The sequence below is a fragment of the Haliotis cracherodii genome, unplaced genomic scaffold, assembly GCF_022045235.1.
Source record: "Haliotis cracherodii isolate W230 unplaced genomic scaffold, xgHalCrac1.p SCAF_16, whole genome shotgun sequence".
Taxonomy (NCBI): Eukaryota; Metazoa; Mollusca; class Gastropoda; order Lepetellida; family Haliotidae; genus Haliotis; species Haliotis cracherodii.
Genome location: NW_027266271.1, coordinates 23,109,894 through 23,134,736, shown reverse-complemented (window position 1 = coordinate 23,134,736; position 24,843 = coordinate 23,109,894). Strand labels below are relative to the sequence as shown.

The 24,843-nt window shown below is 37.8% G+C and overlaps 1 protein-coding gene across 1 annotated transcript in view; it reads left to right on the top strand.

Annotated features, from left to right (window-relative positions):
* LOC139463492 (D site-binding protein-like) overlaps nt 1–23,391 on the top strand; it is a 48,949-nt gene extending 25,558 nt beyond the window's left edge. The window contains exon 4 of the mRNA XM_071244763.1: nt 23,087–23,391. Coding sequence (XP_071100864.1) covers nt 23,087–23,391 — 305 coding nt within the window. The remainder of the gene's footprint in view (nt 1–23,086) is intronic.
* Nucleotides 23,392–24,843: the final 1,452 nt, after the last annotated feature.

Sequence of the window (24,843 nt, the reverse complement as noted above, 5' to 3'; positions counted from 1 at the left end):
ATCTGTGTGACCTGTTATCAGGGCCATCTTTCAGACATGCTAGGGTCACATGAAAGTGAGAGGCATGCACACCTCATGGCAGAGTGTTACAGCCCAATACATACCGGTGTACCCATATTGTGTGTGAGTGTATAAAATATTTCAAATTCCACAACATGATGGAATTTGTATATTTGTTATTCCATTACAATTATTGCTTTGTGTGCAGGTTAAATAAACATTATGTTATGAAGCTAAGAATGGTTAAGTTTGCATCAGAAAGTAATAATTCATATTGATTCAATACTAATAAAAAATCAAGAAGTGAAATTGTGTTTGTTAAACTGCATATATGGTAAAGGTATGCCATGCCAACAGCAAAAATGAATCAACATTATAAAGAACTCCTGATTTATGTCCCAATACAATACATAAATTAACTATTGGATATACTCATTATAAACCTCCCATGTTATAGAGGTATGGTCGTATGATTCATATGATAATAATAACCATAAAATAATAACATAGATGTCTTCTTTGGCATGCCTGAAAAATGTGAAATTGCTGAGAAGTTAATCAACTATGGGGATAGAGTGAGTGAGTGAATGAGTGAGTTTGGTTTCACGCCGCTTTTAGCAATATTCCAGCAATATCACGGCGGGGGACACCAGAAATGGGCTTCATACATTGTACCAATGTCGGGAATCGAACCTGGGTTTTCGGCGTGACGAGCGAACGATTTAACCACTAGGCTACCCGACCATGGGGAATGAAATGTGTTGGGTTTTTTTCAAAGGTGCAATAATTCTCTGACAAAGATCTTTTTGTGTGCATTTAGTAATTTAAGTGTGCTAATAAATCATCAGTGAGAATTAAAAATGTCAACACCCATGTCCAAAGAAAATAATAAGCTGGTACTGATACTTTTTAAGCATTTGGTGTTTTTGTTGGCTTTTTAAATATTATCAAACACATTGCCACAGAGTATTTCAATTGAATCTCTTTGATTTTTAGGAATGTCTTTCAGACACTGGGAATTTATTTTGCAGTGCCATGATGATTTTAACCATGTCATTGGCACCCAAACACATGAACTCTGAGCTCACATTTACATTTGAATTCACCAAATATTAAAGGCAGAATGAAATATTGGTTGAAGCGCTAGTAAAAGCATTGTATTTTTGTCTTTATGCCATGTTGTCATTATGCCGAAGACCAGGGTTCGATTCCCCACATAGGTACAATGTGTGAAGCCCATTTCTGGGTGACGTTGTACAAAACCACCTTAGCGCTATGACTGTCGTAAGTCTGTGTTTAGGTATGGGAGTTACGATCACCTTAGCGTTTAAATCGCTTTGTACATTGGCACCCTGGTGACCCCTGCCATGCGTGATATTGCCGGAATTTTGCCTAAAGTAGCATACAACCATACTCACTCATGCCATGTTGACAAAGTACATAATCTAGACTACCTGTTGTCTGACTTTCGTTTTGTGGAAGCCTTGGTGGCTGAGTGGGTTAGGTCGCTGACTTTACGTGATGGCGATTAGGTGCCTCACTCTGGAAGTGTGGGTTCAACCCAAAACATCACGGGAATCTGTACTTTACTCAGAAAGTGTTATCCCAAATATAACATTTGTTACATGTTCACATCAGGTTGAACATTTGATTGGTTGATTATGTTGTTTACATAGTACACATGTATTTGTGTAAAGATCATCTATCATCTCAAACAAGTGGTTTGTCTCTGTATATACAGGAATGCTAATTTAAAACAGACTTGCCAATTATTTGATTGAGGAAAGTGACATATGTGAAGGATAAAACACGTCAGAGGGTCTTATGAGACTTAAAACCCAACTTGAAGGGATAAAACCGAGGTGCATGAGGCCGAGGTTTTATCCTGAAGATTACTGTTTTATTTCTCATAAAAACATGAAGGTAAGTGTTTTATCTAACCTATACACCCAAAAAGAAAATTTAAAAGAACATTTATCAGCATTTTATGTTTCAAACATACTTTTAAGGAACATAAAATATATTTTGCTGGTGTACAGGTTCTTCAAAAAGACATTCTTTAAAGCATTGTGATTTATCAGCGCATCTGTAGCCTAGTGGTACACTCACTGGGTGGGCTACAGGTACGAAGGTTGTCACTTTGATTCACAGAAATGTCAAGAAAACATTTGTCGTTTGATCTTACAGCATTCCACATTTCATCTCACTGTGTTCAAATGCAAAATAAATGTATAGTGAGAGACATTCGCATGTTACAATATCAATGGAAGTTGTATAAATAAGATACTAGAGATATTATATAAAATCATAGGAATATTATAACATCCCTATTTATTTAACCCTTTTAGTTAAGAAATAAGGTTTGCTTTCACCCAATGTGCAGTGTAATAAAGTATAGTTTGACCCTGAACTATTATAGTTTAAGCACGAGGACAATAGACCCGTGAAGATCAGGGGTAGGATAGGTCTTCAGCAACCCACGCTTGCTGTAAAAGGCGACTCTGCTTGTCGTAAGAGGCTACTAAAGGGATCGGGTGGTCAGGCTCACTGACTTGGTTGATGCATGTCATTGATCCCAATTGCATGGATCAAAACGAGGACAGTAGGATGATGTCACTAGAGGTTTACATGTTTTTAGTCATGCCCAATCAGAAGAATAACATTGTGGAACTGTCACAAAATCAACCTGTGCCCTATCTATTACAGATTACCATATACTGTTGATTAGATGGTATATTTTAGTGTCTTAAGATGAGAAACGAAGGAAGCTGAAACTGTTGGAATTGTGATATTATATTCTCTGAGGTGATTTTTGTATGATACCAGCTGTGTACTGGTACTGTTTTGCAATTCTGGTAAACCAAGGTTTTGCATTGTCATATACAGCATAGGCCACATAGCTGAAGCATATCATGTTCTCTTGGCTTTGCTTGTATGTGAAAAATGTGATGTTCCCATATTCTTTAGTTTTTATTACAGTACCATGATAAATGTTTGACTAACGGACTTTAAGATTTTCTGATAAAGGAGTGTCGAGATGTTTCCTTACCCTTCTTTAGCAATGCTAACTGGTTACCTTCAACTGTCCGATGAGAATCATTATTACTACTCCAAATCAATACTGCAATAGTAGTAAGCATGCACCTGTTTATTCTAAGTGTGTCCTTGATGCTGGAGCGAGGTCTTGACATTCCATAAGTCAGATTTTAGATTAGGACCCAAACCAGGCCAAGATTATTTTTTTTTAAGTTTATCACCTACCAATCTAAATGAAACTTTAAGATGATTTAAAAACCCTTTACAATGCATTTTACTTTTCTTTATATTTTCAACCTATTGACCAAATTTATCACTGTCAAAATATGTAAACCAAAACAAAAAAGTCCTGACTTAGTAGCTATCCAATGTAAAAATCTCTTTGCATTCCGCAAAATGAATCTGGTGTCGTCACTTATGTACGAGTTGTGACAGAAGATTTAGCATTATAAATTGCAACGGGAAATCTATTTAAGAATGATTGTACAATTACTCAAGCCATCAATGCAAAATAGTAAGCATGGTATGTAAAACAATTCTTTTTGGCAGGTAAAATGTAGACATGGAGCATGTACAGGTCTACAAATGGTAAAGGTAAACTCTCTAACATAAGAAGTTTCTACTCCCAAAGAATACCTTTAACATGGGACAGGTGCACTTACAGAGTAAGTGCCAGATATTCTCCTTGTCTCTTCAGCAGAGGATGAACTGATAAGGTGCTAATTAGAAAATACACGGAATGTGTTGGGGACTGGGTGTGTTTGCGGGTGTGCATGCGTGCATGTTACTGAGAACTACACTGCTAATTTCATCCAAAACACCAGCAAATCCAGTCACGAATATTGGCAAAGTGTTGTTAGTCAAAATGCTGTCAGTTATTGTTAAAAGCAATCACTTTCTGTGCATGCAAACAACTGTGAAAAACAAATGGTGTCACTTTGGAATGTAGCGATGTCAACAAATACTGGACGACATCATCAGCTTCCTCAACAACATAACTCCCCCTGGTGAGAGAATATAGAAAAATATAAACTGAAAGGAAGTTTTGTGTTAAAGTTTATTGAAACTTTGGTTATGATGGTGAGAAGAAGTTTCATGCCACATGGTATGTCCTTGCTATTTATCCACAGAGAAGGTTGCCAAGGAATTTCCATTGTTAAATAAGTATGTTTTACTTGTGAAACATTCTTCATATGGCTATGAAAAGATTTTCTGTAGTCAGATGACCATGGTCACTTGTGAATGTAGGGTAACCCTTTATTGGTGTTCATGAAGATAAAATTTACTGTCTAGCATATCTAGCAATGTCTAGTGAAGAAGTTTCTCATAAATTTACTGCAACAATGTAATTCTCAATCTTGTTGCATGATTGTTTAGCTTTGATTCTACATTTCTTCTATGTTATGGTTTCATAGACCAAGCTAACAATATGGAGAAACAGAGCATGAGTGTGTTAGGATCTGTTAATGACGTTATAGCTTTATTCCTGAATTTGACATTTTGATTTGTCTCAGAAAATTCCCGGTGACTTTTGTTGAGTTTAAAAAGCAAATACAAATCTTACTGTAAGTATATTTGATTTGGAGATAGGCATGAATTATATAGTGTTTGAGACAACTATTTTAATCATTTTTGAAGAATTTCACAAAATCAAATGAAACAAAATAATTTACAACACAGATATCAGTGCAAAAAGTGTACTTTCAGAATTATTTTTTTATCAGTCATATAATGTATTGTATGCAGGTTTTAATCATCAAAGCAGTGTCGTTCGGTGTGTTTTGTTTAGGAACCCACAATGAACTTAAGAATGAAATACTAATAATAATACTTGTAGTGTTATGATATTTGAATGTTAAGAATCAGCATGGCCACTTTCCACCAGACGTGGTTCAATTGAAGGTGTAACACCAGACAGATTCAAAAGACAAATAACATGTCTTCCCGGAGTTTCGTTTAATCTTTTCAGGGAATTTTAACAATTATTAGATGTGGTTCCTAAGAAGTTTTGAATGTAAATGTTAGGTGTTGAAAATTGTTAAGAAATAAGAATGCCCGGGCCCCTGACATGGAGAATGGATGGAAGGTGTTTACACTGGGTGGGAGTGAGATATTTGTGTTGGAATGCAAGCCTCCAACATCTGGTAATGAACAGACAGATTCAATAGATAGAAGAATTCTTCAGCTGTTCAAACCTCTTCCTGTAATCACCACTGGTCAGCTTGACCATGCAGACTCTACCATTGTCTGTAGTAGGGGTCCAAGCATGAGTAACTGGGATATATTTATGGAAATTAAACTCAGTTATTACACAGGTGCTAAAGGTTGACAACTACTAATACCATGTTCAATTTGTAATATAATTCTTAACTTTCATAAAGTTATTTCAGGAAAGTTTTGACACCCTTTGTCTCATGAAGCCAATGAGGTAATACTTGCCCATCCGAACATTTGAAGCCATGTCCATCTTTATCAATATGTGCTCCTGACTCTTGTCAGCATATTTATAGATAGCGTCCGTCCACCATTCCTCCAACTTTCCAGGGCCTTGAATGAGATTAATGTCACGGCTGTTACATCATCGGGCCCTTCCCCCTGCCATGGGCCTGATTATGTGTTGGCCCGTTTCTAAATTTATCTTTAATTGCCTGGGGCAGTATGGTCAGTGGTTTGTCCGAAGCCATTTGGAACAGCGGCAAACAGGTTGAGGTTGGACAATAGGGCTCTCTCTGGTCACTAGAAGTAAAAGTGGAAGCTTGTCCCCTACTGGATTAGTCTCATTTGTGACACTGCCCTGCAAGGTTGGGATGACAGTCAACTGACTTGCAATATGGATATGTCAAATATGGATTATTATTGTTCTACCTCTGCTGCCAGTCCAGCAGCATTCCCCTATGCAGCTCTTGCTGGTGCCTTCCCAGGACAATTTGCTGGTGAGATTTCAAATTTATAAATTTAATGAAAATTGAATTTTACGTTTCATTCTTGTGTCAATATTGTAAAAAATGGACATTTATGCTTCTGTTGGTTTTGAGTACTCTTACAAATTGATTTTTTTAGAATAAATTAGAATTAGTTAAAAATTTCTAAATTAAGATTTTATTTTTAGGATTGGTTGGATGTAGATATTTAAATGTTGAGAATTTGTTGATTAAAAAATGATTCTGAAGATTTTATCAGAGGAGAATCCAATTGAAATTATTATGATCTTGCATTTGGTTGTTGGTCATTAATTGAAACAAGTACATGAGAAACAATTCAACTTGTGCAGACAGTGTGGAATGGATTTAGCATAAATCCTAACACTTTTCATTTGCAGAATTCTTGCTTTCTCATGAACTAAAATTGATTCATTTTAAGTTTCTTTAAAAAAGCAAGAAATATACTTTCACAATTTACTTTTGCATATATTACATTAGATAACATATATGGACAAAGTGTTTTCTGATTCCTATAGTTGTACATTATTGCATCTTACTTGTCCAGCAGTGTGAGCAATGGAATATAGTTTGAGTCACTCATTGCAGTTATTTTGATCTTAACCATGCTAAGTATTGAGCAATGCATACAGAATTGTATCATCTGTCTAAATTAGGAAGAGGCTAAAGTTGGATGTTAAATAAAGTTAAAGATGTTAATTGATAGATATGACAAGCATGCTAGTTGAATGCCATTTGGAGAAGTGATTTCACCCTCTCGGTGGCTTAGACACTCAAGCTCAGACAGTTAACCATTCCATGCTCCAAGACAGTATAGATAAGCTAACTAAGAATAGCAACAGAGGCGTTGCATAACCCTGTAGAACTCCAGTGGGGATATATAATATTAGCAATGGTAATGCAATGCAACTATATCACTAAGCGTAAGTTGTCACTTTCTCTACGTCAGTTTAGCTATGGTGTCACATGACGTCATGAAAGGTCGACAACCTTTACTGTTCTAATTAACCTAATAACCTACAGAGTTGCAATAAGTGTTATGTAACACATGTTGTAAGTTTGGATCAGAATGCCTAAGGCTATTGGTCACAAAAACATGGGACTGTAGTCAAGGGCTTTGGTCATAGACCACACAGTACTAGCCCTAACATTACCTGATTGCTTTTTATGAGGCATTGCATCTAATGATTTATTCTGCTTTTGTCGACTTGAATAGGTAATGATCACTTCAAAATAACATTGCATCTTTCTGTGTGGGCTTCATTGTATTGCAGAGTGGGTTTAACCCTTTCAATCCCATTGCATGGTCAGAAGACTGTTTGTAGAGTTTGATACAAATCAATGATCAATCTTAATGGTTATTTGAGCATTGATGTCATGTGTTTTGTATGTAATGAGTAACAATTATTTAGACACATGGTTGTAATCTTTTCTTCAAAGCTAAGTCCATCTGGCCCAACTTCATTTCTTTCCCAGACACTGAGGTTTGAATTGCGTGTTACATTTACTTCACAGAGCTATTACTGACAATGTTCAGGTTTGTCTTTGTTCATACACAAGTGATAGGCATGTGTGTATCGCATTCATGCTTCAGTCTTATATTCCCAGTAGGAGTCAAATGGTTCATTCTGAAAAGTCAGTGTGGAGAAACTGATTAATATTATTCTTAGGTTAAAAAGGACTGAATAATGTATATAAGTAGCTGATGTAATTGAAAAATAACTTGACATATGAGGATATTGTTAATAACTATTATTTACAAATAGTGTTTTAAGTTTATGAATATTTCTATTGTGTAAAAAAGTTTATGTATACTTGTGTGATGTAATGAAACAAGAGCACACACCGTAACTTCCCCAAGAAGACAAAGAAACAAGATGTATAGAGTCACACACATATAAGATGAAAGAACATATAACAGATTAAACACAATTGGCTGTAAATGAGATTCTAGACAGGACAATGTGCTGCCTCAACTTCAACATAAATTTCCAATTAACCAAGAGTCTTCTGTAGGAAGATGAATTTGAACCCTTGGTTTAACTTAAGCAATGAAAGTGTAGTAAATTCAGCACATTACAGTGCTATTGGCTGACATTGCATCATGGGGATTAGGTGGAGAACAATTTAATTAAGTGTTGTGGCTCACACCTGTTTCATTGCCAGCAGGGGGCCAAGTTTATCACATGCCCTCCAAAGATGAGCAGGAAATCCAAGCTTCAAAGAAGGGGCTTTCTATGCCCTACCTGTAGATGGGACAATAAGTAATGGCCATGCTGCATTTGATGGCTGGTCTACAGACGGAAAGTTCACTGACCCTTGGTTGTGTAATCTCACCTAACTGTGACTGTATGTGAAGGATGTAAGTCTGTGGATGGGCTTCAGTGACCACAGAAATTTGTGTGGGATCCCATCGGTTAACTTTCTTTATCATGACAAAGACACATACTGTTTCGCCAAACTTGATAGATTCAGGAATACATCTAGGCCATAATCTGTTCCTGCGTTCAAGTCTCAGATGTTTATGGCATATGAAGTGTGATATGGTTTTAGGTCAAAATCTGTTAAAATGCTGATTGCATGGTCTTCTGTATCATGCCTGTACTTAACATTGTACAGTAAATCAATGTACTGTATTCGACGTAATAAGCGCCCACTGCGATATTTGGCGAGATATTGGCGAGTGAACACTCCCAATTAGTACCCCTTCCGATCGATCAATGTACCCAAGACTTATTTATTCGTGTATAATATGCACTCGTGTGTTATATGCACCCTTAATTATAAGCATTTAAATTCTGGAAAATATATGTATGATACGCACATATTTTTCTTTTGTATCATTTCAGGCTGTCAGCATTAACCATGAAATTCATGATCTTTCAACTCTTTTATTTTTTTACTCACCAAAATTATATTCTAATAAGAGCACCCTATTTCTAATTTTGAGACAGCCCGGACGCTTATTACGTCGAATACGGTATTTATGATATCAGCTGAATATGAACTGGACATAATTGATAATAATGAACATTTCATCCACAATTAGTGGCTAGACATCTTTATTCAAACACTGGAGCGGTATATTGTAATGACTGTAGTGAATTACTTCAAAGTACATATTTATATTTGCTTTGTCACAATTCATGTATTCCACCTGTGGACATCCACTGCTATGCCTGACACACCTGAGTGGCCAGGGAGTTTGTTGACTCTGCCTCAAGCTATTGCATCAGGTACAATATGATTATGGTAATCAGATCAGCTGACGTGTCAATTAGTGCAGTCCTCTGGTGAGGGTGAAGGGCTACTTACCATGCACTTATGTAAATGTAAACACTCAATGGAAACAGATAAATATTCAGGAATAAGATGTGTGGGATTTGTGTCTTTAAATATCCGTAACACAAACGTCAGTTCATCTGAAATTATGTATATTTAAGAAGTGATAATTGATATCACAGGGATGTTTCTATGCTCACAATCTCCTTGGTGGGTTTTAGATACCTTTTCAACTATTGTACAATAGAGGTGTGTGAACCCTACAAGAAGATACATATGGAAGGATAGACAAACATGAAGTCCCAGAAATAACATTTCTTATTTAAAAATATACATCTACAAAATATAAAATATAATCCAAATGAAACCCAGAACAAAGCTTAATTTTCCTGGACCTGAAGCAGTCTAGCCAACCAAATCATTCTAGACTTGAGTTGGATTCCTTTCTTGATTTCTTCTCCTTGGTCTTGGAGACAGACAAATGGAAGGATAAAGACAGAACAGCTCTTTTAGACAGACAGTTACACATACTTGTATTTCCCAGTTCAAGATATTCATTAGAAGACAAATTTGGTTCTACTTGTACCATACCTCTGTATTACACTATTCCTTTTTCTTTATAAGGTATTTTCAATGGACATTCAGGCAAATGTGGCTTGGCCTACTTATTGGAATATGTGTCCAGAAATTCAGTAAAACAGAACTGGTTTGTCCTTAGGAGACTCTTTTGAATATTCACAGCAGTGTTTTTGTCTATCATAAGAATCAAAACAATGTTCATCCATATATCTTATCCTTACTTAGTACTCCAACTTCTAAATGCCTCTCAAAGGATTCATGTTTGAAACATTGTTACGTTATGTTTATGTTAAGTTTAGTAATAAGAGCCCAGGGTGCTCTCAAAATTAGAAGTAGGGGGCTCTTATTAGAATATTATTTTGGTGACAAAAAAACAGTTGAAAGATAAATTTCTTGGTTTATCCTGAAATGTTTCCGTACGACAGATATATATATCCAGCCCATAATTAAGGGTGCATATAACACCTGAGTGCTTATTATATCTGAATAAATAAGTCTTGTGTACATTGATCAATCAGAAGGGGTCCTAATTGGGATTGTTCATTAGCCAATATCTTAGCAAATGTCGCCATGGGCGCTTATTACGTCGAATATGATATCTGACTTGTTGCCTGCAATAGTAATACCAAATTTTTGGTGTTAGCCTTCCAGACCAGGGCCACCACTACTGATTAGTTCAATTAGCCTGTGAGATTATCTCATCAGCTTCAGTATGTTTGACATAGAGGAATCTCTGATGAACTGATCAGAGCATCTCAATTATTGCCCTCAATTAGTGGACATGCTTCACTGGCCAGGCAGGTTGTTGACATTGGCTGAAGATGTTTGGTTTGCCTTAAGGCATGAAATCATTATCTGATGTCAGATTCTTGTCTTGTGAAATTTGTGGCTGTGATAGAGTTAGGTTGGGAAGGAAATCATTAAAAGGGTAACATGGATTTTCTTCTTGGCATTTTCAAACATGTCCAATTTAAGTATGTTTTTGTAAGATTAATTTTTTTACTAAACATGCTTAAATTTGATTAATTAAGGATCTTGACACATTTGACACATTTCAAAATGCCAAGAATACAATTCAGTTATCATGTATAATCTAATTAAGATAGAATTACAGAAATTTTCACTTTTGATAAGCCCAATTTTGTTTTTTGTTTGAGCTTAACCTAAATTTTGAAGGGGAAACAATGTATTTGGACAACAGTGTTATGCCCAACTCACTCACTCACTCACTCAAGAATTGAACAATTCAACAAGAAACCGAGATTGATACTTTCATACTCATTTGCTCTATCCAATTGCTGGATTGTCTGGTCCAAACTCAATTATTTACAGACAGCTTGAATATTGCCGAGTACAGTGTTAAACAACAAACATTTGCTCTAACAATACCCATTGAAAAAAAGATGTGTGTAATCAACTGTTACATAACTCTGCACAAGCTTCAGATTTACTTCCTTCAGAAAGCATTGACTGACACTAACTGTTCTTTCCCACATAGTAGTAGTGGACATGGTCCAGTGGCCATGGAGGACATTGACTTCAGCACAAGACACAGGTAGCCTGAAGCCATGTCTGGCCACCCATCACTAGCTAGGTGATTGGCACAGTAGATATAGGTGTTACACAGTATTGACAGGATGATGACTGCAGTGGGTCATTCACACCACCTTTATAGGCCATGTTTTCACATTTTTGTTAAAACATTTTGTGTAGACTTATTTAAAACTTTTAAAAACATGTTTTTATTCAAATCTTGAAAGTAAACCTGTATATAGTGAGTGGGTATGGTTTTACACCGCTTTTAGCAATAATCCAGCAATATCATGGCGGAGGACACCAGTAATGGACTTCACACATTGTACCCATGTCGGGAATATAACCCAGTCTTTGCTGTGACAAGCAAACGCTTTAACCACTAGGCCACCTGTCCACCCCTAAAACCTGTATATAAATTAAGTTGACATAACATAGCTTTCAAAGATGATCCTAGGTACAATTGAGGATCAAGCATTTTTAAAGGGGAGGGTGCAATATAGCAAAATCCTCTCTCTGGTAATTTTACTGCCTTCAACATTTGGTTTTCAAAAGGGATCCGGACCTCCTGGACCCAAAGCCAATTTCCACCCCCACCCCATCCATGAATCTGCCTATGTTCATATGTTCATATTCGTGTGAAATGCAATTACCGGTAGGTGGTCAGAATCCCTGACTTTGACTTGGTTGATGCATGTCAACACATCGCATGGATAAATTCTCATGATATCGATCACTGGATTCTCTTGTCCAGACTCATCATTTGTCACACCACAGACCAAACCTCTGTCTCTAAGTTGCATTTGACTACCAGTTCCATTCACCTGTTGTGACACTGCTGCTCTGTGAATCAACACGTACACAGTGTATAAAACCACAGTATATGCTTGCCTCCACTCATTGGTTATGAAGGTATTTGCAGAAGTCATTATTTTTCAAGGGTTTTTGTGTCTCTGACTGAATTGTTACAACATGCCACCTCATCATAGATAAAATATGTCAGAAGCCAGGGATTTATTTAGACCTCACAGGCTGATATTTGACCCCAAGTCTGCAGCAATTGTCAGTAAAAATTCCCAAATGTGAATTAAATATTTCCCGAATCATGCTAATACAGTAGTAACTAATGTGATGGCTTGGTCAAGGTGATTTGCATTCCAGTTCACTGACCATTAAAGGCAAAGAAACTTTAATGCTTGAATTTACAATGTTAATATATATATATATATATATATATATATATTAAGCTACCATTGATATAAAAAAAAGTATTAACTTAGAAAAAAAATAACAATATTCATTTCCAAATTTACCGAAGGGCACTTGGTTTGTACATGTTGTAATCATAGATAAATCCCTAAAAGGTATTTCTGTCATGAATTACTGCTGATTCTCATGTCAGTAACCTTTATGTTGTCATGTGATCATTTCTAATGTTGTGTATGTTTATGTAATCTACAGATGTCAATTTCAGTGCTATACATGCTACAGTGCAGGCTGCTACTGACACTAGTGCTTTTGACAAATCTTGCTACGGAGCTCAAGCTTGTCAGTTACAGTAGTGACACTGACAGCCAGTAGGGCATTCACTCCTTGACTATGCTCTCACTTTATATAAGTATTGAATAATAAAAAATATCCCACAAGCTTGTTGAATAACACTTATATCCTATTTAGCCATTGAATAACACTATATATCCCGATGATGCCATTATGTATATGGATCATGGAGGAAATATTAGGCAATATACATGTATGCATATGTCATATTTCATCATATTGTGTCCTTGAGGAATGTATTGGTTAATCCCTCACCAACACAAGTGAGAGGGATTTGTCTTCATCTTCCAGTGATTGTGACTTACAAAAAGCATAAAGTAATGCCACACAGCTATAAGATAAGATCAGATATATTTATTGTACAAAAAAATGCAAGTAGGGAATAGAGGCAATTGTGTAGACATCAACACAATCAGTATATGAAAACATACATGTAATCCTAGATTGAGTGAGTGAGTGGGTAGGTGAGTGGTTTTATGCCACTTTGGGCAATATTCCAGCAATATCACAGTGGGGAACACCAGAAAATGGGCTTCACACATAATACCAATGTGGAGAATCGAACCCAGGCCTTCAACGTCACAAACCGATGCTTTAACAACTAGGCTACTCCACTGCCCCCGTAACATTTAGAAAATTTTTACATAAGAAACATTATATGATACATTCATTCCTCAAATTATTCATAGAACAAAACTAAGGTGATCGACTGTTCTCTTTCTAGCTTTCTGAATTAATGCCCTGGCATAGTAATTGGCATCGATTTCATGAAACTGTACCAAATTATCAACATAATATAAGTTAATCTCCAGCTTACAGTTATGCCTTGTTGATCATAGGAGCTATTCTTGCAAATTATGGGAGAGCTATAACACTGTGTCTGTGTGAGATTACTTTATTTATTCACTCTCTGAAATTGGGAGGTGGTTTATGAACCATGGATGATGTCGTGCTCCAAAGATAATGGTACATAATCACCCTTCTGAAATCAGAGGACCTGTGAAGATCCTGGTAGAGAACGGGCCTTCTGCAACCCATACTTGCTGTAAAAGGGGACTATGTTTGTCGTAATGGGCAACTAACGGGACATGGTCAGGCTTGCTGACTTGGTTGATGCATGCTATGGTAACCCAATTGCGTAGATAGATGTTCATGATCAATGATGTCAGACTAGATTAGTTACAGACCACCATCATATAGCTGAAATATTGTTGAGTGCAGGGTTAAGCACCAAACAAACAAATCAAATGAAATCACAGGCCATCAACATGGACTCGTGTGCCATTAATGTCAGAATATATTATATCTCAGCCTGCTCTTAGTTTATGCAAGGATGTTTTGCATCCAACTTTATCAAGCAACAATCTTTTGCCCATTTCCTCTGAAGGTCCCTGGCCTGTGCATTATGAGGGTCAGATCCTTCACCAGCTTCCTGCAGGTTAGCTCACCAGATCAGTGGAGGTCATCTTACAATAACACGGATGTTACCTCCTCTGATGGTGTTTGTACAGCTACAGGGGTAGGAGGGGGAGATGGCCCTGGCCCTGTCTTCACTCATACAAGTTGTGGGGGATGATGGACTCTGTCCTGTTTCATGGGGGATTGGAGAAACAATGGTGCTAGCCAGGGGGTGGAAGGAAGGGGCTACATAAGAATGGAGATGATGCCTTCTGAGTTAGTTAAGGGTGTAGGGAGGTGTCTTCTGAGTTACTTAGGGGTGGGAGGTGTCTTCTGAGTTACTTAGGGGTGGGAGGTGTCTTCTTAGTTACTTAGGGGCGGGACTTGTCTTCTGAGTTACTTAAGGCTGGGAGGTGTCTTTTGTGTTGCTTAGGGGTGGGCGGTGTCTTCTGAGTTACTTAGGGGTGGGAGGTGTCTTCTGAGTTACTGAGGGGTGGGAGGTGTCTTCTGTGTAGCTTAGGGGTGGGTGGGGGGTGTCTTCTGAGTTACTTTGGGCTGGGAGGTGTCTTCTGTGATACTTAGGGGTGGGGGGTGTCTTCTGAGTTACTTCGGGGTGGGAGGTGTCTTCTGGGTTACTTGTGGGGTGGAGGGAGGTGTCTCCTGAGTTACTTATGTGTGTGTCTTCGGGTGGTGGAGGACGGTGGTTTCTTCTGAGGGGAGGGAGGTTGGGGGTGAAGGGAGTTCTTTTTGCAGGGCTTGTTTTTTATGGCTCCTAAAGAACTGGGTTCTTTGGGACAGTTTATTCTGTCTGCTATCACCCATCTTCCTCCCGACCCGTGAAGATTCTGGGGTAGAATAGGTCTTCAGCAACCCATGCTTGCCATATAAGGTGATTATGCTTGTCGTAAAAGGCGACTAACGGGATCGGATGGTCAGGCTCGCTGACTTGGTTGATACATGTCATCGATCCCAATTGCGTGGATCGATGCTCATGATATCAATCACTGGATTGTCTGGTCCAGACTCGATTATTTACTGACCGCTGTCATATAGCTGGAATATTGCTGAGTGCGGCGTTCAACAACAAACAAAACAACCAATCTTCCTGCCAATAATGAATGCAAAAGGTTAAGGGATTATCTCACCTTGAGAATTTGATACTTGGTGTCACTTGTCTGAATTTGCTACCACAACTCATTGCTCATATCATACTAAGAAATGTTATTATGAGAGATAGAATCCAGAATAAAAAAAAAAAGAGAGTGAAATGTTGGAAACATGGAAATAGGCGATTGGGAGATGAGAAGTGCCCTCTCTGTCTCCTTCCGTATAACCACAGGGGCTTGATAGAATCTCCACTACTGTGGTTTACTCCGTAGGTGGTCAACATCATTAACTTCCAGAGGATGTTTATACATTTGGTCATGACTACTTGTATTGAGCTCTATTTCTATTTAGTTTCTAGTCACAGAAATATACCTCTATAATATCATAAAAGAATATGTTCAGACAAAAACTCCTTTTATTGGATGAACCTGTTCTTTTCCATGTGATTTGTGGAAAGGAAGAACAATTATTTTGAATGGTGCCCCTATGAACCAAACTATGCTTGATTTGAATGTGTCTTTGTTTGATATATACCCTGTGTTAAGGGTTTTCGATGCTTAAGAAATATTCATATTTTTTTCTCAAATCACATGAACAACTGCAAAACATCTCATTCACTGATTAAATAAAATAAAAAATTCTCTGAAAATCAAGCCATCATCTGAGTATTTACAATGTCTGTGTGATGCTACAATCTGAGACCTGTATCACTTCGGGTTTTTCTCCCACATTAAGCTGACATGGCACGATATAACTGGAATACTTTTAAAAGCACTGTTAAACCAAACTCACTCACACACTCATACTTTTCCCCACCTGCATCATGTCACATCATCTAAGACATTATGTACAACTAGAAGGGAAAATGTCTTGGCCACATGAGGATCTTATTTTAAAATAAAAAGTTCTTTATCAAAATCTGCAGTAATTTACTTCAATTTCTACAGTTAATTTGATGGTCAAAGACAAGAAAGCAGAGATCTAGAAATGTGTAATATGAAACGTGGGGTACTAAATATAAATAAGTCCTGGAATGGCATTTAGAATTGATACACAGAAGGAAGAGTTTCTGGATGTCAACTTCTTTATCATGAGGGACATACCGAGTTAATTACCAATTAAGCTTGTTTCCTCAACACCTGTGTCTCTCATAATAAAGAAGTTAACATCCATAAATTCTCTTCAATAAATGTAAATAGTTTAAAGTGTGTCTATGTTGATTGCAAGGTGGTTGCAATTCATTTAGCATCATTGTAACTTCCGCAACAGCACAATAAAACACACCTAGTTAATTACCAATTATGCATGTTTCCTCAATGACTATTAAACTTGCCCACTGGAGTGTATTGGTACAATATGCCAGCATGGCCTTGAGGGTCGGAGGTCAAGGGGATGGGCTAACCATCTGCCCATAGTTTGTATATCCTGATGAAGGCTTTGTCCAGGAGGGGGCTGCGCCAGGGTCAGGTTGTTTGACCTTTACTTTTCATCACTAGCCATCATTGACCCAGGGCCATGGAGCTTATCCATCCTGGAATTTCTTACAGAGCATTGAGTGAAATATACAGATGTGTTAAAAGGAGAGGGTCCAGAGGGAGTGGACTCAACTCTGTTGGAGATTTGTCATCCTGATGGGACAGTCTGAGATGTGTCAATCCTTATGAAATGTCAAGACCATGAAGTCTTATTAGGGATAAGATGTTTAGAGAATTGGTATTTTTTCATTCATGTTCATAAGTATAAGAACTTTAGGCTACAATGAGAGATTCTGAAAGATTTTGAAAATGTAAAAATTCACCTTGGTCATGGACTTGGCCAAAGAAAGATTTTTACTCTTTAAATTTGTAAAAAAGGTGACCATTCCACTTGTTTTTATTTTACTTATCTATGTGTCTGATTATTGTGTGATCTATTTGTATTTATCATGTCCAAAGTTCAAAACATGCCGGAAAGAAAAAAGCTTATTGTAAGTCATTTGAAACGTTTCTGAACTACTAATATTTCATGGTTTTCCACAACTTCAAAAAATTGACATTTCCTTTTGACCAAACCAGATCCTTTTTATTAAAAAAAATAATTCCAATGGCCCAATACCATTGTTATAAAAGCAGACAAGATCGGTGTAATTTCAAAGTTTAATGACTATAAACCTCGGTTGTTCATACAGTGATAGAATATTTGATTGTAACTTTGTCAGGCAGCCATATTGTGTGAACTCCTGGGGACAGAAGTTGGCCCTGGAACGCATTCTCTCCATTGAGGTGAATTACCTTAGACACAAGTTAGAACGCACCCCATTACCATAGACAAATCTGGAGCACTCATAGCCCTTTGACACAGATTGGAATTACATCTCAAAATGACTCAGATGTGCAACGATGTTAGTATTTCAGATATTTTCTGTGTCCTTTTATAAAATGCTTGTTAAATCACTTTCGGTAATCAGAATTCATTTGCTTGGAAAATAAAAGTAAATATTTCTATGACCGTTTTCTTGATAGTGCCAGCTCAAACAGTCTTTTCAATGCTGCCAATCCTATTTAGGCATTTTGAAGTTGTTAGTTCATAAAGACACACAGGGCGATGGGGTTAGGTTGTCATGCTGAAGACCCAGGTTCAATTCCCCACATGGGCACAATGTGTGAAGCCCATTTCTGGTGACCCCTGCCGTGATATTGCTTGAATATTGCTAAAAGCGTCATAAAACATACTTGTTCAATGTTTTCTCACACTCACTCACTCACTCACTCACTCATAAAGACGCACAATATGAGGATTTCAACTTGTATATTATTAATAAACAATGTTTCCAGGGTACTTCAAGGCACATTCCAGATGTGTAAAAAGAAAAAGAAGTCAAAATCCACGTATCCGGTGTCTCTAAATCCTACTTAAACAATATAGCACTACATGACCCACCCTTCGCAACCCTCACAGAAGTATGTTTACACAAACTACAATGAATTACACCTAGACCATTAGGTCACAGTGACCTGGCCATCTACAAACACTGACCAGATCTTTTTACCAGTCCATTGTGATGGTCAGCTTACGCTGAGCTGCTCTGGCCCCTGAATTTAATGGCCAGCTATTACTGGATTTCTGACACTCTGAGATTTATAGGGAATCTAATGACCAGTTATAAGCTTTTGACCTTGTAATGTAAGCAAACAGAGCATGTTGATAGTAAGGTTTTGATTGGACACTTGAAAGAAATTGCCTCCTTGTTAAGTAGTTTTCCAATACCTCCCTGTTGATGGGTGTAAGTCTATCATTAAGGCATAAAAGCTGGTTTCATTTGAGTTAGCCCCCATTATTTATTACTCTAATGTCGAGCAAGGGCCATTTCTCTTTGTGTAATTGATGAAATGAGAGTGAGATAGAGCATGAAGTGACTGGTACTTTACTGGATCAGACCCAGTGTGTCGTCAATGTTCGTGCAATAACACATTACTGGCATGATGTAAACAGCCTAGGACCTTGTGGTACAACTCTTGCTAGTTCGTAAGCTGGTGGTAGTCATTACTCTAGCTCTTACAACAAAGTTAGATCACTGTCGTAACATAGGGAAGTACTCCACATGTTACCAGATTGCTAGTACCATGGTTTGAGATGGTTATATCCCACCACTGCTACACATAAGTCTCGATTTAACTATGTAAAACGTGCAGCGGTGCAACCTATTACTGAAAACTGCAACCTGGGTGCCATTGTACAAACCGATCTTAGCACTACGGTGATCATAACTCCCATACCTTAACATAGACTTACGGCAGTCGCAGTGCTAAGGTTGTTTTGTAAAACAGCACCCTGATATTTATTTATCATCCAAAACTGGCTTGGGTGAGATCAAGCGATATCTACTTGGCAAGCCAGGGAGTTAACCCACTTTTATCAACTCGTGTTGATATATTTGATATCAAAAGACACTCAGGTGAGATTCTCTATCTCTGCATGGTTGGCATCACCTTAAAATTCCAATGTTTGTGTTGTCTAACCCCGACTTGTCCACACAACATCAATCTTTGAACAAGCTCAGTACCTCTAAGCTTTATATAGGATACTACATCACTAACCCCTGTGTTATGTGTAATTTATAACAAGTACAGTCATCAGAGATCTGAGGTTTTACTTATTCAGACTAGTTAATGCATCTTTGATAAATTTATGGGGCCAGGGTGCAACATGGTTTTGTCTGGTGTAACTATCTTTTCATGTCAACATGCACCTGGTGCAACTTAAAACAAGTTCCTAATATTGAGTCCTGCAAGTCAACATGGCCTCCTTAATTGCAAATCTTGACTTGAAAGTCCAAAATTGAAGTAAAGTTATGGACAAACCATTTTATATTCAGGTTTATGGCTGGGATTTTTTCGAAAAATAAAATTGTCCCCATCTTAAAAAAAATAATAATGCTTCTGACTATTGAAAAAAAACAAATTTGCCTGCCACAAAAATGACTTTGTTGCAAGGTATTTTTCTTTTACGACAATCAGGCTCGTGGTTTTAAATAAGGAATATTAAATGGTCAGTCCACAATAAATAAAAACTATAGTCTGAAATGAATGGTGAACCCTGGTGTCTACCCCTGCTAGGTCATTATCTTGGCGTGTTCATTTGGAATAGAACTGGGTAAAATAAAAGGTGGATCTTTTCACATTATCCCACTTCTATTACACTGGCTTTAACATCCTAGCAGCTACGGACATTATTGGCACCAGGCACAGACCTGACAAAATGTGACTAGTCTGTGTATTTGCCAGGTACTAGACTCCATTCTAGGGTTAGAGCTACATCCACAAAGGTAGTGCTGTGGGTAAGGTGGCAGGTTTCCATCACAGAAACCTCACAGAAACCTCACAAACACCATGTCAGACTATGGTCTATTGGTCTTTGGAAGGGATACTGGTTTGAATTCAATAAAAAAAAGTTCCACTGCATCATATGCACATATTTCTAAGGAGAGAAAAATCATGACAGTTTTTATGGATTGATGTTGCACCTTATGTCAAACATTGTGCTGGTACCCATAGTTTTACTTCATACTCAGTTGTGACACCAATTGTCTTACCTCAGACTCGGTTGTGAAACCCATTGTCTTACCTCATCATACTGGTTGTGACACCAATTGTCTTACCTCATCATACTGGTTGTGAAACCCATTGTCTTACCTCATCATACTGGTTGTGACACCAATTGTCTTACCTCATCATACTGGTTGTGACACCAGTTGTCTTACCTCATCATACTGGGTTGTGACACCAGTTGTCTTACCTCATCATACTGGTTGTGACACCATTGTCTTCCTTCATCATACTGGGGGCACGGGTGGCCAAGTTGTCTAAGGCGCTGCGATTCGTTGTGCAGAGTTGCGGCCCTTGGGTATGCCAGAAACCTATGATTGTGGGTTCGAATCCTGGTTCACCCCAATTATGTTTCTAGGTTTGTCAGCACCATACCCGTGCTCGTGGGTTTGAACGAAGTGGTAAACATCTGAGACCTGCATCACTTCGGGCTTTCCTCCCACATTAAGCTGACATGCCGCGATATAACTGGAATACTGTTAAAAGCGGCGTTAAACGCAACTCATTTACTCACTCACTCACTCCCTCATCATTGTCTATCTCATCATACTGGGTTGTGACATCATTGTCTTACCTCATCATACTTGGTTGTGACACCATTGTTTTACTTCATCCTACTGGGTTGTGACATCATTGTCTTACTTCATCCTACTGGGTTGTGACATCATTGTTTTACTTCATCCTACTGGGTTGTAACATCATTGTCTTACTTCATCCTACTGGGTTGTAACATTGTTTTACTTCATCCTACTGGGTTGTAATATCATTGTCCTACTTCATCCTACTGGGTTGTGACATCATTGTTTTACTTATCCTACTGGGTTGTAACATTGTTTTACTTCATCCTACTGGGTTGTAACATCATTGTCCTACTTCATCCTACTGGGTTGTGACATCATTGTTTTACTTCATCCTACTGGGTTGTAACATTGTTTTACTTCATCCTACTGGGTTGTAACATCATTGTTTTACTTCATCCTACTGGGTTGTAACATCATTGTCCTACTTCATCCTACTGGGTTGTGACATCATTGTCTTACTTCATCCTACTGGGTTGTGACATCATTGTCTTACTTCATCCTACTTGGTTGTGACATCATTGTCTTACTTCATCCTACTTGGTTGTGACACCATTGTTTTACTTCATCCTACTGGGTTGTGACATCATTGTCTTACTTCATCCTTCTGGGTTGTAACATTGTTTTACTTCATCCTACTGGGTTGTAACATTGTTTTACTTCATCCTACTGGGTTGTAACATCATTGTCTTACTTCATCCTACTGGGTTGTAACATCATTGTCCTACTTCATCCTACTGGGTTGTGACATCATTGTCTTACTTCATCCTACTGGGTTGTAACATCATTGTCCTACTTCATCCTACTGGGTTGTGACATCATTGTCTTACTTCATCCTACTGGGTTGTAACATCATTGTTTTACTTCATCCTACTGGGTTGTAACATTGTTTTACTTCATCCTACTGGGTTGTAACATCATTGTCTTACTTCATCCTACTGGGTTGTGACATCATTGTCTTACTTCATCCTACTGGGTTGTAACATCATTGTCTTACTTTATCCTACTGGGTTGTGACATCATTGTCTTACTTCATCCTACTGGGTTGTAACATCATTGTCCTACTTCATCCTACTGGGTTGTAACATCATTGTTTTACTTCATCCTACTGGGTTGTGACATGATTGTTTTACTTCATCCTACTGGGTTGTGACATGATTGTTTTACTTCATCATACTTGGTTGTGACATGATTGTTTTACTTCATCCTACTGGGTTGTAACATCATTGTTTTACTTTATCCTACTGGGTTGTGACATCATTGTCTTACTTCATCCTACTGGGTTGTGACACCATTGTCTTACTTATGACCCGTGAAGATCCGGGGTAGAATAGGTTTTCAGCAATCCATGCATGCCGTAAAAGGCGACTCAATTATTATTTACAGACCGCTGTCATATAGCTGGAATATTGCTGAGTGCAGCGTTAAACAACCAACCAACCTGATCATACTGAGTCATACGGCACCCATTTCTGGAACTTGTGTATTGCTGTGTGCAGAGAAATATGAACTCCCTTAAGTGTTATAACTCTAAGGTTTGATGACATTATAACGTTTCATTTTGAGTATATTCTTCTGTCTTTGACTTTAGCCACAAATCAAAAGCCTGAGTAAAAACCCCTTTCTTACTTGTAAGCTTTCACTTTAGAAGTACAATCTACAAGAAAGGTTGCAGGACAACTTTGAACTAGTCCACTCAAATGAAACAATGAACAATGGTTTGGACCCAGTCTGTAAAACTGTTCATGTCCACACCCTTGTGTCTTTGTGGTGTGAAGCCCATTTCTGGTGTCCCCCGCCGTGATATTGCTGGAATATTGCTAAAAGCGGCGTAAATCCGAACTCACTCACTCACTCACTCACTCACTCACTCACTCACTCACTCACTCACTCACTCACTCACTCACTTTGTGAGTGCCAAAGGTCCTTAGATAGTATTGTAGTTACAACAGCTGAAATACTTCATTAATTTGTCTTTTCACTATTTCAGCTGCCTCGTCACCTGCCTTAGCAAGAGCCCTCACAGCCATCCAGGGCTCACAAAAGCGACCTCGCAGTGAGAAGAAGGCTATTCCAGATGAACAAAAAGACGGTAAATACTTTGAAAGAAGACAACGCAACAACAATGCAGCCAAAAAGTCGCGAGACGCAAGGAAAGCTAGAGAAGATGAAATTGCAATCAGGGCCAGTTTCTTGGAGAAGGAAAACGCAATACTCAGAGCCCAGGTAGCGACTCTGCGAGAAGAAGCCAACTCACTACGGCAGCTCCTCCTTCAGAAGAGGTCGAGACATTAGGACACACTGTTTACCCTTATCTTTCAGATTTTATATACCTGCAGCAGCTGTTACTATTGTATTCTGTGTTGTGTTTGTTTCTGTTTCTTGAAGGGGTTCTCTGCCTGGACAATATACATCGCACACTGCATGTTACTGGTCACATGGGGAACAGTTCATGACAAGCTCCTTGTCTGTGTAGAACATCCCTCATAAGCTGCTTGCTACGAATTTGCATACAATTCTGACAAAATGCTTGATCCATCAATAGAACACTCCTGACAGCTTGCTTGGTTGTCAAAGATGGTCATCTGCATGATGATAAGATGGCCAATAAAAACTTCCTTAAACCTGAAAGAACCCCTTTAAGACCCTCTGCAAACCTTCTCTCTAGTGCTGTGTTAGATTAACAGTTCTCACTGTTTTATTACTGTTGAAATAGACCCAAAACCTTCCTATTTATGCAAATAAATCTATGTACATAGCAATAGTGGCTTTAGATATTCAGGTGGCTAAATTTAGGTTATTAAAAAAGCCGTTGAGCTGATTTTCAGATTTACATCCTATTTTCTAAAGTAATTGTTATTCGATCATTGATAGTACATCTAAAAAAATATTATCAGATATATACTTGTGTTTTCATTGGTTTTGTTTCAATGTAAGAGATTGTGAAAAAAAACAATAATCTCACTTTTGTAACATATAATAGAGATGTGACAGCTTCAGGTCAGAAATGGGGAACATTTGTTTTTGTAATGTTTTTCTTATTGTTTTGGAATAATTACAACTTGTATGCATTATCTATTTGTAAATTCTATGCGAAGAAATGGGATGAAAATCTGATTATCTCAGTTGGCTTTAAACCCCCAATTGTTAATGCAAAGGTCTTTACTACTTAATGTTTTAACATTGTTTTGTTGTCACATTTTAAACCTTTGTCTTTTATGCTGCCTTGTACATTGCATGACAATTGTGATTTTCTGTGTAGTTAGCTGATATCAGTCAAGAAATAGCTGGATAGCGAACTTTGTTTCAAAACCAAGTTTGAAGGAGGACACTATTCTACTGCATGTGGTTGGAACATGTTCAATAGTGATAAGATGTTTAGTTTTATTTCGCTATAAATGCTGTGTCGATACCTGTATTAGGACTCTTTCTCTCAAATATCTTCAAGGGAGTATCTGTAGACTTCGGAACATTCATTCACAGTATACCACTGGACGTTTAACAGGACCGCAAAGGTCTATGAACTGGGATTACAATCTTAAATGTGTTTGACATTGAGATCATTTCGTTAAAAGTCAGAATGATATATTCATTGCAAGAAAATGTTTTATACATTTTACCTGAGTGCTAGCCCTGTGGTAAATGTGTTAGGTTATCATGCCTACGGGGTTCAGTCACTCGTTTCATTGCAATAAGAAATTTGGGGATCCCCATTGTGATGAAGGTGCTCAATTGTGATGCATAACC